Source organism: Marmota monax, unplaced genomic scaffold (genome assembly GCF_021218885.2).
Source record: "Marmota monax isolate L192 unplaced genomic scaffold, Marmota_monax_Labrador192_F-V1.1 WCK01_AAM20220418_F8-fsc00056, whole genome shotgun sequence".
Classification (NCBI taxonomy): Eukaryota; Metazoa; Chordata; class Mammalia; order Rodentia; family Sciuridae; genus Marmota; species Marmota monax.
Genome location: NW_026695212.1, coordinates 4,247,901 through 4,264,758, shown reverse-complemented (window position 1 = coordinate 4,264,758; position 16,858 = coordinate 4,247,901). Strand labels below are relative to the sequence as shown.

General features: G+C 35.9%; 1 protein-coding gene across 1 annotated transcript in view; it reads right to left on the bottom strand.

The window, feature by feature from the left end:
- Positions 1-15,633, bottom strand: part of Cand1 (cullin associated and neddylation dissociated 1) — a 38,661-nt gene extending 23,028 nt beyond the window's left edge. Inside the window, exons 1-2 of the mRNA XM_046430635.2 lie at positions 15,239-15,633; positions 3,580-3,723 (exon numbers count right to left, since the gene is read on the bottom strand). Of these exons, the coding sequence (XP_046286591.1) occupies positions 3,580-3,723; positions 15,239-15,306 (212 nt within the window). The 5' untranslated portion in view covers positions 15,307-15,633. The remainder of the gene's footprint in view (positions 1-3,579; positions 3,724-15,238) is intronic.
- Between the last annotated feature and the right edge of the window lie 1,225 nt (positions 15,634-16,858).

Sequence of the window (16,858 nt, the reverse complement as noted above, 5' to 3'; positions counted from 1 at the left end):
AATCCTACAACTTAATAAATGAAAGGACAAACTCAATATCAAAGTATCCACAGAAAACGAATGGCCAATAATGAAACATACGAAACAGGTTTTAACATCATTAGTTATGAGAGAAACTAAGTTAATACCACAGTTAAACATCTACTAGAATGGCTAAAACTAAAGACCAACCCAAGTAAAAATAGTGAGAATGTGGCACATTTGGTTAATCTTAAGAAAATGGAACATATACTTTAGGAAATAACTCTTCTCAAAGACCTAAATAGATAATAGCAATTTCACTCCTAGGCACCAATCAATATGAAATTAAAAAGATACATGACCGAACAAGGACTGTTTCAAGAATGTTCATTTATTCACAATAGCCAGATCATGGAAAGGAACCAAATGAATAAGCAAATTATAACATCGGTGAACTACTAACGATTAAAAAAAAAAAAAAAGCATAAACTATTAATACACATAACATGAACAAATTTCACAGATGTTAAGACAGAAAAAAATGCCAGACATAAAGCAGCACATACTATATTCCATTGTATGTTTTATAACAGGCGAAGCCAATTTATTGTGAACAAAATCTGAACGATGTAAACTTGAATTGAGATGCTATATAAGAGTACAATTTCATCTTTTCAAATGGTTTTCCAGTTTGGGGGGAAGTGTTCCATCTTTCCCCCTGTGATGCCGCCCTATGACTTGCTTCATTGGTCTATGAATACCCCAGTACCTAACTGCTTTGATTATAGACATAATAGTATGATTTTTTTGTTTCATAGGGCTAAATACTACCCCTATACCACCAGAAATAGTTTTACTTTTACAGTTTTTTCAACTTTTATGTATACAGGCCCGCCCCACCCCAATAAACTTTAGTCAATTTGTCTTAGCTTCAACTCTACAATGCTGATGCTGAGCTACCCAATCCAAGGACACAGATGTCTTTCCATTTGCTTGAGAACATTTTTATCTAAGAATATTTTAAAGTTTTTCTCCCAGAACTTTTTTCTTTGGTAGTATTGGGGACTGAATCCAGGGACACTCTATCACTGAGCCACGTTCTCAGCCCTTTTAGTTTGCTTTTATTTTGAGACTGGGTCTTGCCAAGTAGCAGAGGCTGGCCTCGAACTTGTGATCCCCCTATTTCAGCCTCTAGAGTTGCTAAAATTACAGGTGAATACTAATGCACTGGCTTCCTCTTAAAAGTTTTGAAAAAGTTAAAATTGTAACCTTACCTTATACAACACTCCCATTCAAGATCACCACTGTTAAATTTTCTTGTTACACTTCCTTCTAGGTGTTTTGTCTTTTCTGATGCTATAGTAAATAGGTATTCATTTCCATTATGGCTTCTAATTGGTTATAACTGCTTATATGAAAAGCTACTGATTTTCATAAGTAAATGAAAAGCTACTAATTTTTTAAACTTTACATTCTGCTACCCCACTGAATTATTTACATTTTTCTTGACTGACTTGCTTTTTCCTATTGTCCCTTATAGTGACTAATACTCTTAAAAAAAAAAAAAAAAAAAGTAGAGAAAGACAAAAACATACCCGGATGCTTTGTCTCTGAACTTAGTGTGAATTTATCTGGTATTTTATTAGCTTTTAAAGAAATGTAATATTTAATGATAAACAGGGACCTTCAATTCCTATATTATTAAGTGATTTACCTGAAACAAGTGATGAATTCTGTCAAGGAGATAAAGACCTACTCTTCACTTTAATGGCATGTTTAGTATGGTGTTGGTTTTTTGAGAAGATGTGTTTTCACCTTTCTAATTGTAATGAATGCACTTGTGTGTTTTTTTTTTTCAATCAAGAATCAATGTTGAATTTTATCAGTGTGTTGACAACTATGTACTTTCTTCCTTTGCCAATAGGAAACATGACAAAATAACTATATTCATAAAGCACACAATATTGAAGTGATTACCCTTACACTCTTGTGTTAAACCCCAGTAGGTCATAGGTGTGTTGTTCTTAACTTTTTGCTACATTTATTTTTGAACATTTAAATGAGGTCTATAGTTGCCCCTTTCTAGTGTTATCTTTGGTCAAGATTTATTGTCAGTAATTAGTTTAAATAAAAGTGGACGGTATTCAGATCTTATGTTCTGAAACAGTACTAGAACTATCTGTACTGGAGGTATCTGTTCTTTAAGATTTCAGAGACATCTGAAACCTCAAAGATCCTTTTTAGATCTTTCTGTTGGGTAATGAATTCTTTTCTATCTTAAATTCCTTTACTTTCTTGAATACTTCTTCTCTAACCTCTTTGAGTAAAGATTCACACTTAAGTGAATTAAGAACTATGTACTTTGCTACTCTCAATTTGGGACAAAGACTACTTCTTATTATTGCTTTAAGACAATAGTAAATGTTTAGCACATTTTGAACAAAGCTGAATTTTGCTTATCAGGCATACAGGAAACAATTATAACATAGAAAGAATAAAATTACTAATTCAGTTGTATTATTCTACACTTATCATTTCCTGAAGATGTGTTTTAAACTTGCAAATGTTCCAAATTAGAGATATTTGTACTGTGTATCTACAGATTTTAGGTTGACCAATGATTTTTTATTTTCTGCCTGCTTTTACAGCAAATATTTAAGAACTTAGCCTAAAATAAATTTGAAATCTTTATTAAGGATTCAACAAAGGAGCAATAATGGAACAATGCTTTATTTAAATGGATACCAAAGATAAACACAAAAATGACATAACTTCAGTTTGATTTTTGTGTAAAATTGAAGGTCATACTTACTAATAACTTGGTATATAAATTACAGATTTCTAAAATTTAGTATTTGCAAATTAAATAGGTATATTAACAAAAATTTTTAAGAATTCAGATTCTGTACCCAATTATTCTAAGCAGAAACCAAACTGCCAACATCGTACCTAACAAGAAGCTCCTGTTTATTGCATTATATATCCAACAACAATTAGAATTTCCATTATTTTAAGGAAAGATTCTTTGTAACCATCATGTCATCAGTTTTACCTATGGCTTTGATTGCTTCCATTCTTTATTAAATAAGAAGTTTTTTAAAAATCAATGTTGAGGGCTGGGGATGTGGCTCAAGCGGTAGCGTGCTCGCCTGGCATGCGTGCGACCCGGGTTCGATCCTCAGCACCACATACAAGCAAAGATGTTGTGCCCGCCAAAAAACTAAGAAATAAATGTTAAAAAATTCTCTCTCTCTTAAAAAAAAAAAAAAAAAATCAATGTTGATTTTCCTTCAACATTTGGTTTTTAAATCCCATCACTATTGAAATTAATATTTCAGAGGCAAACAGGCTTTTACCCATATGAAAAATTAGGCTATGGTCAAATAAGTTGGAGAACCATTGCTTCTGGAATTCCCTATATATATTCTAAAAGCGTTAAAAGAAATACCATGAAAAGCTCATTAATTTACATTATGTATGGAAATAAATATATATACCACAAACACTAAACATTCACTAGTTACCTAAAATTTATTTTTAAAAATCTAGAAACAAAATAAGATAATTACCAATCATATGGAGTGTTTACAGGCACAGGAGTAGCAAAATACAACTTACCATTTGACAGCTAAATTCTGTACCTCACCATTTTTATCTTCCAATAACTTCAAAATCATTTTTACTACTTTCCTTTCACTATCATCATCCAACTTGATGGAATCTTTCTGCAATTCTGTCATCAAATCATTTGTAGCCATAAACCTATTAACAAATTAAAATTTGTTAATTCAAAAAATTTAAAGCATTAATAATAAATAACAAATAATAATAATAAAGCATCTTTCAAATCCAATGCTATATCATTTACATATTAGGAACAGAGTATATTACAAAAACTCTTTTAAGTGATCATAAATTTAAATGCTACCAAAGAGGATAACAGATTATATTTAAAAATTATTATATTCAGATGGATATTTTTTAAGTCCCAATATGCTCTTACATTAGGTCTAAGTAACATCATTCAAAATTATTATCCCCTGGTCAGTCTTGATTTCATATTTACTAACATGACCTGCAGTGAATGTTCATTCATTCTAAGTAATTTTATTACTGTTCTTAGGGAAAATTTTTTTTTCTTTTTGCATAGGATTTTAATTTATCTATGAAGCCCTTAACCACAAACATTAAGAATACATTCCTCATACCATAATTGTGTTATGTTCCATCAGGGGTCACATATTATAAATTACTAGAAATTTTCCAGTATAAAGTCTCATGCCCATTCCAACTCTGTCACAAGAAATCAAGTATATTTTCAAAATGGTGAGGAGGTAATTCTAGAAAGTTGTTGTACCTGACATCTACCTCTCCCACCTCCTTAAGAATCTTAAGGAAAGTAAAGTTTAGCACTGAATAGTCTGAAAATACCCTAGAGTGATCAATCATCTACCCTAAGCTTTAAATAAAAAAAGCTGAATAGAGGGTAAGATAAATAGGATCTTGGGTTTTTCCCGAATGTACATTACCACAAAATTTACTATTTTTTTTAAATTAGTTTCTCAGAATATAAGGTACTCACATTCAAATAAAGCTCTAAGACCTGTTTAAAGCCAAATCAACTTTTCTCATAATTCTTAGCTACATTCTACTCATTAAAATAATCCAACTTAAATGACAACTACTTAACACCTTTTTATTAACATCTTTCTCTTTTATTGAACCTGATCCAGTTTGAATAAAAATCGAATATTTTGTTTTATGCGTGAATGTTAAAATCCATGTTTAAATTTTTAAAACACAGCTAGTGACAACAATTGGAGCTAAACTGACAAACAACTATGGAGATAGGCAGTGTGGCAATAAACTATGGTAAAGGCTGACACCGTAATTTAGCAATTCACTACTTATAATTTTAAGGATAATTCTAATAACCAAGATCTTCATTTAATACTAATTAAGTTTTAAACTATATGTAAGCCATGTAGTTCAATTCTTATCAAGTTCTGTAAAACAGCTTATAAAGTTTATATTCACATCGAGACAATAAAAGAAAAATGAGGCATGTACTTTTTAAAATTGGAAGTTTCTCCCCATTATAAAATATGAAGACAAAATTAGAACCACATAATTTTCATAATATTTTGAAGTGGAAGAAAACTGAATAGCACATTAATACAAGTACTTTTACATACAATGCACTGAAAAGTAACTTAACCATTTTACTTAAATAAAATACATTAAATAACCATAGAAGTTAAATAACCCAAAGACCTCTGCAAAGCCAGTTAAGTGCTTCAAGAGAAACACTGATCGTCAACTTAAGTGAAAATGCAGATAATTCCAAATAAAAAATTGTTCTTATGGTTCTAAATGAGCTCTAGTACACAAATTCATTCCTTAGTCATTTACTTATTCACTGCTTATTATAGGCTGGAAAGGCTAAGCTAAGAGCTAAGGAAAGATAAAAGGTGAATAAGTCTTGGCCCTGACCTCAAAAAGCTTATTCTGTATAAAGAAGTCTACCAATTTTTGAAAACCCATGGTTAAATTTAAATAAACAAATAAATAAAGGTGAAATGAGCATCAGCGAAATTAGCAATAGACAGTATTTTTAAACATCAGAAAAAGTGGATTGAGATATTGTAATATCAAGAATTACTTCTGAATGGTGATTCTGAAGCCAGAAAGTTCTGGGAGTACTTTTCTTCCATTAATTTGATAAAAAAAAAAAAAAAAAAAAAAATTGCACAATATATCTCCTTCTAAGGAAAGTTGTCAGACCAGTTGAAAGGCTGTCCATAGCAGATTCAACAGCTAATTTGGAAATGACCCTTCAGCAGACATTACCGTTTTAGGTTATGGTGCTAAGGACCAAGATGATATATGCAGACTAAGTCCTGTACCTTTTTTTTTTAAGTATATGTTTTAGATATTAATAAACCTTTATTTTATTCATTTATTTACATGCTGTGCTAAGAATCAAACCCAGTGCCTCATACATGCTAGGCAAGCACTCTACCACTGAGCCATTTTTTTTTTTTTTTTTTGATATGGGGAATTGAACTCAGGGGCATTCAACCACTGAGCCATATCCCAACCCTATTTTATATTTTATTTAGAATCAGGGTCTCACTGAGTTGTTTAGTGCCTCTCCATTGCTGAGCTGGCTTTGAACTTGTGATCCTCCCGTCTCAGCCCTCTCTCCAGTCTCAGACTCTGGAGCTGCTGGGATTACAGGTGTGTACCACTGCGCTCAGTGTAAATAGACAACTCTTACTGTTAAACATTTTGCTTTAATACAGCACTCAAGAGCATAAAAAAACGAGTACATCAAAGAACTGCCTGTCATTTTGGATCTCACGGAGAAAAGTTGGCTAGGGATTTACATTTTTTTTTTCTTTTTGTGGTAGTGATGGCAGGGAACAGAGAACATCACAGTGAAGGAATGAGTAGTTGTTTAGTGTGACTAAAGCACAGAAACTTAATAGAAAAAAATGAAAATGTAGGTTGAGGCCAAGCTAGGAATGGCCCTATATATATGTCTATTCACTATGTAATGTATCAAGTACTATACTAGCTGCTATGGATATAAGGAATAGCCAAAGAAGACATATTTCCTAATGTGAAGCTTACATTACAGTCTAGTAAGAAGCATATTAATTTTTAAAATTACATAAGTACCTATAGAGTCATGAGGTGAGATAAATGCATAAAGAAACATGCCAACAAGAAAAAAAATGGTATAACAAAGTAACCTGACCTAGACTAAATTAGGGGTTGTGGGTCAGAGAAGAAAAATTCTGAAGAACAGGCAGAATTATTCAGGAGTAGGGAGAAAACTGATGTCAGGTAAACAAGAGATGGAATTAAAGTGATTTGTAGATCACATTAGGATTTTAGTTTTTATTCTAAGAGTAATGGAAAGTTACTGAAAGGCATATGGGATTCAAGATGGGAAGTAAATGCAATAAACAGATCTGTCTTTCAAAAATACTATTCTAGCCACTACTATGGACAACACTTTAGAGAGAACCAATCTTCATTTAGCCTGACTGAATGGAAACCAGTTTGGAGAATCAGTACAGCAGTCTAAACCAAGAAATTATGGTAGTTTGAATTACGGTTATCAATAAAAATGGGGAAAAATGGAGAGCTGATCCTCAATTTTTGCAGATACATATCTTCAAATTTGCCTACTGGCTAAATTTATTCATAAGCCCAAAATTAATACTCCTCATTTCATAATAATTTGCAAACAAGTAAAGAATGGTAAAAAGTTTGAATCACTCAACACATACATTCTCAGCAGCCTCCTATTTTCAACTCTATGTTTCAACTCTCATAATTATAAACAAATATCTTCTTAGCTTATTTAGTGCCAGGTTTTCCACATTGGTACCTTTATTAGTGATTTTACTATTTAATACAGCCCCCATGCACAGTTCTAAAATGCTGTCCAGCTAGGATCCCTCAGTGCAAGAAGGCTGAGATGGGCCTTCAGGGAAAAAAAAAAATAGATAAGCTTCATTCAGGCATGAATTACAGTACTACTGACTCAGAGTTCAATGTTAATGAGCCAAGTATATTAAATAAGATGTCTTTAAACAGAAGTACATATAAAACTAGAAAAAATGTTTTGACCAGGGGCTCAGAATAATCTAACCTTTTAATTTCCATAGAAGCAAGGGTTCCATATATGAAAATTTGATGTTTGTGGCAACTTCACAGAAAGCAATTACTACAAGAATAAGGGTTAACTATATTTGAGATTATCAGGTAAAATAGTTCTTCAAAATGGATTAGACTTAAGCAAAGTAATGGATAAAGAGGAAGAAAGAAGTAGAAAGACTTGGGTATTACCACCACTAATGTATCTTTGTCTAGTCTTAATGTAACTGTATAGCCACTGTCACATCAAATGGTTCAATCACTCATCTTTCACTAGAATGAGAAAGAATTAACTCTGGTTTAAGTACAACTACCCTGAATAGGTATGTTGCTAATCTTAAATCAACAAAATCTTCAGTCACAATGAAGATATAAACACCATGGATCAAAGTCCTGTAGCACAATTTCATCTGCAGTTGGCCATAAATAGGAAGTGGAAGAAAAAACAGACAAACAAAAAACAACCACCAGCAAAAATATGCAGCCCCTGACATCCAGAAACTGACGTGAATCTCATATCTAAACCCAAATGTTATTAAAACTGACTTAATGCTTACAACTAAAGCACATACTTTTCTTTGACATAAAACAATCTCATAGAACATCCATTTCAGACAAGGTCACTGAACACCACAAATACCAAAATGTCCCCCTTCTCTAGTTAAATGAGTGCTACTTCTTTACCAATTACAGTCCTTGCTTCAGCCTCCCTAGTTGCTGGGATTACAGGTATGCACCACTGCCCAGAAATCCCTATAAAATTTAAGATGCCAGGTCATAGAAACACCAAGCCCTACTTCCTTAGACCTTTCCTTAAATGACCCAAATAAATAGGTTCCTTCTAACAACCTCCAAGACCGCGTTGTATGTGTTCTCCCTCACTGTGATGAACATTAAGCCTAACCTGTGTCCAGGATACCTATGTAAGAAACTCTGAAAGGAAAAAAAAGTGACAAATAGTACTTAAATATCAAATAGATTGACCAATGAAAATATTCACTGAACCAAAGATATACACAGTTTAAACAGACCAATATCAAGTGATGAAATAGTAAGATTCCATCAGAAGCCTACCAACCAAGAAAAGCCCAGGACCGGATGGATACACTGCTGAGTTTTATAAGACCTTTAAAGAAGCACTAATACCAATACTCTTCAATTTATTTCAGGAAATAGAAAAAGAGGCAGCACTTCCAAACTCATTCTATGAGGCCAATATCACCCTGATTCCAAAACCAGGCAAAGTCATATCAAAGAAAGAAAACTTCAGACCAATATTTCTAATGAACACAGATGCAAAAATTCTCAGTAAAATTCTGGCAAATCAAATACAAAAACATATCAAAGAGGATATTCAATCAATCAACAAATATATGAAAAAGTGTTCATCATCTCCAGCAATTAGAGAAATGCAAATCAAAACCACTCTAAGATTTTATCTCACTCCAGTCAGAATGGCAGCTATTATGAAGACAAATAATAAGTGTTGGCAAGGATGTGGGGGAAGAGGCACACTCATATATTGCTGGTAGGACTGCAAATTGGTGCAGCCAATATGGAAAGCAGTATGGAAATTCCTTAACTTGGAATGGAACCACCATTTGACCCAGCTATCCCTCTCTTCGGTCTATACCCAAAGGACTTAAAAACAGCATACTACAGGGACACAGCCACATCAAGGTTTATAGCAGCACAATTAACAATAGCTAAACTGTGGAACCAACCTAGATGCCCTTCAGTAGATGAATGGATTAAAAAAATGTGGCATATATACACAATGGAATATTACTCAGCAATAAAAGAGAACAAAATCATGGCATTTGCAGGTAAATGGATGCAGTTGGAGAAGATAATGCTAAGTGAAGTTAGCCAGTCCCCCAAAAACAAATGGTGAATGTTTTCTCCAATATAAGCTCACTGACTCATACTGGGGTAGGGAGAGGGAGCATGGGAGGAATAGAAGAACTCTAGATAGAGCAGAGGGGTGGAAGGGGAAAGGAGGGGGCAGGGGGTTAGCAATGATGGTGGAATGTGATGGACATCATTATCCAAAGTACATGTATGAAAACATGAATTGGTGTGAACATACTTTATATACAGAGATATGAAAAATTATGCTCTATATGTGTAATAAGAATTGTGATGCATTCTGCTGTCATGTATTAAAAAAATAAAAACAAGAAAATATTCACTGAATCAGTTATATCAGAAGACTGAATGCTAGAGACTTCAGGTAGGGCAGTTTCAGTGAACTCAGAGAGGCAACAGCCAAAAAGTTTGAATTTATTTTGTCATCAGGAAAATTAGTCAAACAGGCAGTAATTGGCTGAAAATAAAGAATTTATTTCCTTTATGCAAGAGCGAACAACAGACTAGATTAGGAAGAAGGCTGAGGTAGGGACACTAATTTGAGAAATACTCATCATAGGACTAAAGAGAAGAAAGGCAGGATAAGGGTGACACCAAGGTATTCTGCTTTGGACTTTCAGTGGGATTTACTCAAACGTATTTGGGGGTCCCAGCATAAGGAACTGTGCTGTGAACACAGTGATGAACAAGACTGTCATGGTCTGGTACTTATACTCCTGGAAAAACTTATCTTTAGTAAATCCAATGTGGAGAAGCAGGAACACAGTAAAAGTAGATGTCTTGACTGCACGCTGAGTAACTTCCACCATAATCTTTCTCCTCTTATCCAAACACAATTTCACCCTTGATTACAACAGAAATCTAGGTGATATGGGCCAACTGCATCACCCAGTAAACCAATTATCTTTCAAATTTCAAAGCCTTTAAGCACACAACACTGTTTTAACTTTTTCTCATTTATTTCCTGAAAGGCTATAAATTAGCTTACAGTAAGTAGTCTTAGTGATGTTCAAGTAAATAAAACTAATTTTTATTCTTCTTCCAAGTATCCTCTATAACATCCCCCTCCCTCCTTCAATAGTGAATCCTAACCATTGCTGATAATGTTTGTAGTGTATCTATATAAAGAAAAATCATGTTGAGTAAAATCAAGTAAGTTGCTGCCATAAATCTGCTAAGTACTTAAAATGTACCAGGAATCACCTTATTAATAAAATATCTCTACAAATATATTTCTTCTCAGGACACCTGATTTTCTCCAAGTAGTCAAAATAATTTCAATTGGTATTTCCTGTTAATGCTCAAACAGTGTTTTGCTTATGATTCCTTAACAGGTCTAATTTTTTTTTTTAGCATTTTAAACATTTTGAGAGAAAATGTCTTCAAATATCCAAAACACCTTAACAAACTTGTATCATAAACCATTCTGCAACTGAGAAATACTCGTATTCTATAATAGTAATTAAGATGTATAGAGAGGTATTTAAACAAAATGATTTTACAATGGTTTATTAAAGAGATTTCTTACAATTGTTTTATATATGTGTGTACACACACACTTTTTTTCTTAACTCTGGATCTAATAAGCACTTACTGAAGAACCACAAGGCTAAAGAAGAATTCTACAGGTTTCAGTTCAGTAAGACAAGGTTTCTGTCCTTAACAAGTTTCTGAACAATACCTGCCCATCTACAGTCAAGATTATTTTCTCCCCCTCCCCTAGTGAAATTTTGTAGTGTGCTTGCATACTTGTTCTCACATTTTCTACTGAGAATTTCAAGACCTTACTAAGATCTCTCCATGAATATGAATCTCCTTACTTTAATCTTCTCTGGCACTTAATGCCTGACACTTACACATTGCCATGGTATAATTTATCTTTTACAATAGTGTCTTGACCACTCAGCAAACATGTATACTCACTAAGCGCAAGCAATGGATCTTTCTGAAGTTCCTCTCAAAGAATTATTAAAAGCATTTTCCAGCATAAAATATTCCATAAGCCTAATTTTAGAGGCAACTGAAATTTAAGGCCTGACTTATAATGCCACTAGTTAAAACTCTAGAGAAGTAGCATAGCATGGTAGTTAAGAGTTCATGGGCAGATTATGTGATTCTGAAAGGTTATATATCTTCATGTTTTATTTAAATAAACATTTATTAGTGAGGGGGCAGGAAATAAGAGTTCATGGGTAAAGAGGTTCTATAAACCCCAAATCTATCATGACGTAGGGGAAATAACTAAGCCAAATCTCAGTTTCCTTAATGGTAATACAGTTACCGTCCACTTTTACTACTTATGAAGAATAAATAAAGTATATGACGTTCACAGTAAGCAGAAATATATATGTACAGAGAGACAAGTGAATATTTTCCTTAGCTTTTGATTCTTTGCAATACTTTAATTAAGTTGGTAGTGAGCAGATGAAAAGTTGCCTCCACCCACTGAATGCTCACTATTAATAGTCATGTATGGACTACTCACTCACAGGGCTCATTTACCTCAAAGCTTTCACTCTGTTATCTACACAATCACCTAATCACCAAAACATACTGATATAAAGGTTTTCTGGGTGTGGAGGGAGAAGCAGAAGGTGTTTCCTTTAAGTAAGTGATGAGAACTATTCTAAGGTACTCTCCTAAAGAATGTTTCTTCATTTTTATTTTAAAGAGTTATCTGAATTAGCATTTATTATTTTAAAGATTTTTTTTTCCCAAAAAATTAAGACTAATAGGTGACAGGCACTATCCTCATTATTAGGATACACACAAATGTCCCATTTTATTAAAAGGTTCCAGTCTTGACATTTCTCTTCCCAAAGCTTCTCCATTTCTCCAAACTCTTAATATCCTACCATCAAACAATGAAGAATACTAACACATGAAATAATAATAATTTTAAAAACTGATAAGTTTTTTATCTATAAAAAGATTTTAAAATGTTGGAATTTCAAAATTCTAAATTTTGCATGTTTCTCTACCTTCTCTTCATTAACGAGCTATGTAGTTAGCTAAGTAGAAACCTGAAACTTCAGACCCATAAGAGACCTTTTGTAATTATACCTGTGCAAGCCTCTCAGAAGTGAAAATGTAATCTCAAGTAACTTGCCCAAGATCTCACAGTTCACAACAAAGAATAGTGCATGACTAGAACTCCTATCTTGTGACTGGGTAAAATTCTCCTAGGATTCTATCAAGAAAATAGAACTTTCTTCATTTTGGCAGCACTATTTTCTTCCGCTTTCCTTTGTACAAGATAGAGTACTTTAGACACGTTAGTTAGGCATCCAATAATGTTAATTATCCTTGCCCTCAAGATCCTCTTGGCACTAATTATTTTAAAATATGTAATCAGGATTCCAGTACTTACATCAAAATAACTAAATTTTTATGTGAACAAAGCATCATTTAAAAAATGTAAAATAAATGCCTATATAGAAAATATGGAGAAAAATCCTCAAAAAACTTCAAATGCTATTTTAATCTTTAAATATCTGTTAATTAATACACAAGGTGCTTTAGTTCCAAGGACTTGTTTGTTAACAGATGGCTAAAGCATATTACAAGAAAATCTTTAAAACAGTTAATAAAAACGTTAAAGATGCCAAATTACTGAAAGTCACTTATTGTTCCTCAAGATACATTTAATAGCATTCACCAACCATTAGAACTATATCAATAAACCAACCCTCTAAGCAAAGTTTTGATGCATCCCAACCCAAGTAAATAGATAATTCTTATCAAGTTCAGCAATCACTATAGTTGAACATCAAAGTGTTATTTCTTTCATATAGTTTATTTAGAAAACAAAAACTCAGGTATATATGCATTACTTTCTTTTGCCAGAAATATAAGGGAACTTCAATCAATAATCACATCCATGGTATCACCACATGACATGATTTCTTTACTCTTCCTAAACATATTATCCATATCTGATTCAGTCTAGTTGAACAAAATTGTATTAGTATGATGGAAGCACTACCTGTAGACTAAAATTAAAATCAGAATGAAATTTAGTACTTTTATAGGAATAACCAATCTGACATAAGGTATGAGGAAATCACACCACACACCTTATATGATCCAAAGGTATGTATGTATGTATGTATGTATGTTCTATTCAAACATTTATTTAAATTTCAAGACTGGAATTGTGAAAAAGCAAAACTCCAAAGGGAATCAAACAGCATCCCAATCCTTAAAACAATACATAATTTTTTTTTTAATATTTGTTTTTTAATTGTAGTTGTACACAATACCTTTATTTTATTTATTTTTATGTGGTGCTGTGGATCCAACCCAGGGTCTTGCACATGCTAGGCCAACGCTCTACCACTGAACTACAACCCCATCATACAATACATAGAAATTTTATTTCCTCCAATAATCTTGATTTTGTTCCTAGAACTACACAAATCTAAAATTCCAAAAAACCCAAACAGGGCACTAAACTATCTTCAGCAAATTAGTTTTTAGAAATTACAAATAGAACACTTAAAAGCTCTCTTGGTAGCAAAACTTTCAAATTTGTTTTGGAACACCATCGTTGATTTTTTTCATGGTTCCTTTTTTCAGAAATTGGAAAATTTCTTCCCAAGAGGCAAGGTCTGAACACATTTTCAGGGGTTAAAACTTATTGTTCATACAAATAGAAAAGGAAGTTCTTTACCCATAATTTTAATTGAAGATTGCCGGTTCTTTTAAATAGAACGCTAATTACAGTTACTACAGCACAAGAGAAGAAAACTTAGGTTATCAATAGCTTTTTTTCTTTTTGATGGAGAGCTTATTTATTTGTTTAGAAATATAAGGCAGGCAGTAAGGAATGTAACAATCCCTGTAGTGTGAAAAACAAACCAAAAAAAAATGTGAAAATATAACAAATCTTAAATGTGCATGTTACAAGAATTTGAAATCAACAGTACAAGTCTCCTGGATCAGAACTACTGTACTAAAGCTTCATGTTCACCAGCCCGTCTTTCAAGAAGATTCGTTTGCGTGGTTTAAGGTTCAGCAATTCAACCCTCTGGCAGTGATTTTGGATCTAAGGATACCAGACTTTCAGAAATCCCGTGATCTTGCGTGGGTTTCACCTGACAAGGAAGACTGACAAGATGCTGGCGGGAAAACCCTACCGGCCAAGTTTCCTTCATCCCAGCTCCCCTCCCCCTTCTCCCCACCTTCTCAAAAAAGCATTATCCGAAGAAAGAGTACATAACCCAATCAGCGAAGAGCTCAAAAAAGTTCATCGTTCCAGCTGAACGCAGCCAGGTCCACATCTGTGGGAGAGCGGGCAGATGCTGCGTCCCTGAGCAGGCAGCAGCTAGGGCCCGGGTGCGTTCGGAGGCCTAGCGTCTTGGAGGGCCGGCGAGTAGGCCTAGCCGCCGGGTCTCCGCGCCTAGAGCGACTCCCTCCACTACAATACTGGGTGACTCTGGGCCTCCGCACTGCCGGGGACGCGGGAACCTCGTCGCCGGGGCCGAAGAATGCGGCGGGGACGCTTAGAGACCCAGAAGGAAGGGATCCGAGCAGCGGCGGACAACCGCCTAGAGGAAAGGCTGGGGGCGGGGGCTGGAGGAGGCCCGCGGGGAAGCGGGAGCGAGCGGTGGGCTGAAAACCTCGGGGAAGAGGGGCAGCCGGGCCAAGGCCGAAGGGGTGGGGCCAGGCCGGCGTGCAGGCCGGGGCCGTGGATGGGGGACCCCCGAGGTGGGTTAGAATCGGATTTCGACCTCACCTAAAGTCCTTGTCGCTGGATGTCATTTTTTCCAGCAAATTGGAAATATGGTACGAAGCGCTCGCCATATTGACGGCCTCGATCCCGCCCGCTGGCGCTGTGGCTGCTGCTGCCCGCTGCCGCCGCTGCTGGGGCTCCTCCTCTCGCTTGCCGCGGCTCCCGCTTCCAGGGTCGCAGAGCGACGCTGGCGCTGACTGGAGGCGCCTCTACAGGATGCCCCCTCCCCGAAGAGACGTGAGCCTGTCCCGGGGGAAGCAGAGTTAGGGGGCCGGCCTAACGACGGCGGCGTACATGGGCGGCGGGGCGTACAGCAGGGCCTCTACGGGAGGAAGCCAGACACTTCCACTCGGGCCGTCTCGCTCCCACTCCCTCCGCACTCGCTCCCTAGGGCAAGAGGCCAAAACCCGCCTCCTTCGCTCCGCGGGCGGGGGTGGCAGACGCGGGACGCTACGGAAAGCTGAGGTCAGAGTTCACGAGGCCTCTTCAGGCACGCCGTGGAGGGGCTAGTTAAAGGGCAATTCTGTTGGCTGAAGCCAATGTCAGTCTTCGCATGAACCGCCTTCAGGAGGCATGTCAACGATTCAACGGGGCTGTTCTCGCGAGACTCTAGGGCAACGGTTAATGGACGGAAGACTAGTGGGACAAACATGTTTTCAGAAAATAGGTTGAATGTTTTCTTCCGTATGACATTGACAGAAAACGTTTATGACTCCTAAGACGTGTAAGGTCTGGGAGTAATAATAATAGGGAACTAGCTTAGAGAACAACAGAAGACATAAAATGGAGCTCTCATTTTAATACGGACGCGTGCGTGGCTTTTAGCCTTAACCACCGTGATGTAGTGTTGCCACGTGAAAACCACAAGTCCCAGAATTCAGTAGGGTGATAGGCTGCATTGGGATGTGATTGGCTGTAGGAACTTGTCTCTTCCTCACTGGCTCCCGTGAGAGGCGGGGATGCTGGGATTTGCAGGCGATCTAAGCTGCTGTGCTGGATACAACCTTTCAATCAGCGTGCTCTTCGTTTCTGCCTTGGGTTCTTGTTTTCCTCCGCGCGCCCCTCCCACACAGACCTCCCCCCACACACACCCCCATTTGCGATGTTTGCAGAGCTAGGCTGTTGCGGTTTGGGCAAGCGCATTGCGGATCAATTGGTGCTTCCTTACCCATCCGAAGGCCCGGAGCCTCACTTCTGGCTAGACCCACATCTTTCGTGAATCAAAAAACCAGTTCTAAAGCCGCAGGACCTTAGTAAGAATAATATACAGCTACGGACGATTTTATTGGGGGACACTCGTTTTAGAATGTTCAAAGACTATCTTCTGCATTCGATTTTGTGCATTTGACGATCCTACAGCTGTTTATTTTATTGTGCCCTCATATACATAGAGAAGCAATATCTTTGTTCACTATCCAAGGTTTTTTTTCTTTTTTTTTTTTTTTTTAATCTATTTGGGAGTTTTCACATAAATTTTTCCAGCTAGGGATCAACACCTAAAAAATTTTAGTAAGACTGGAGCTATCTGTTCTAGCTGTCTGGAAAGAGTTAAGTGAGAGACAAGGAAAATTCAATCTCATTCTGATAGTCGTATTAAATATAAACCTTTAAATGTTGTCTTAC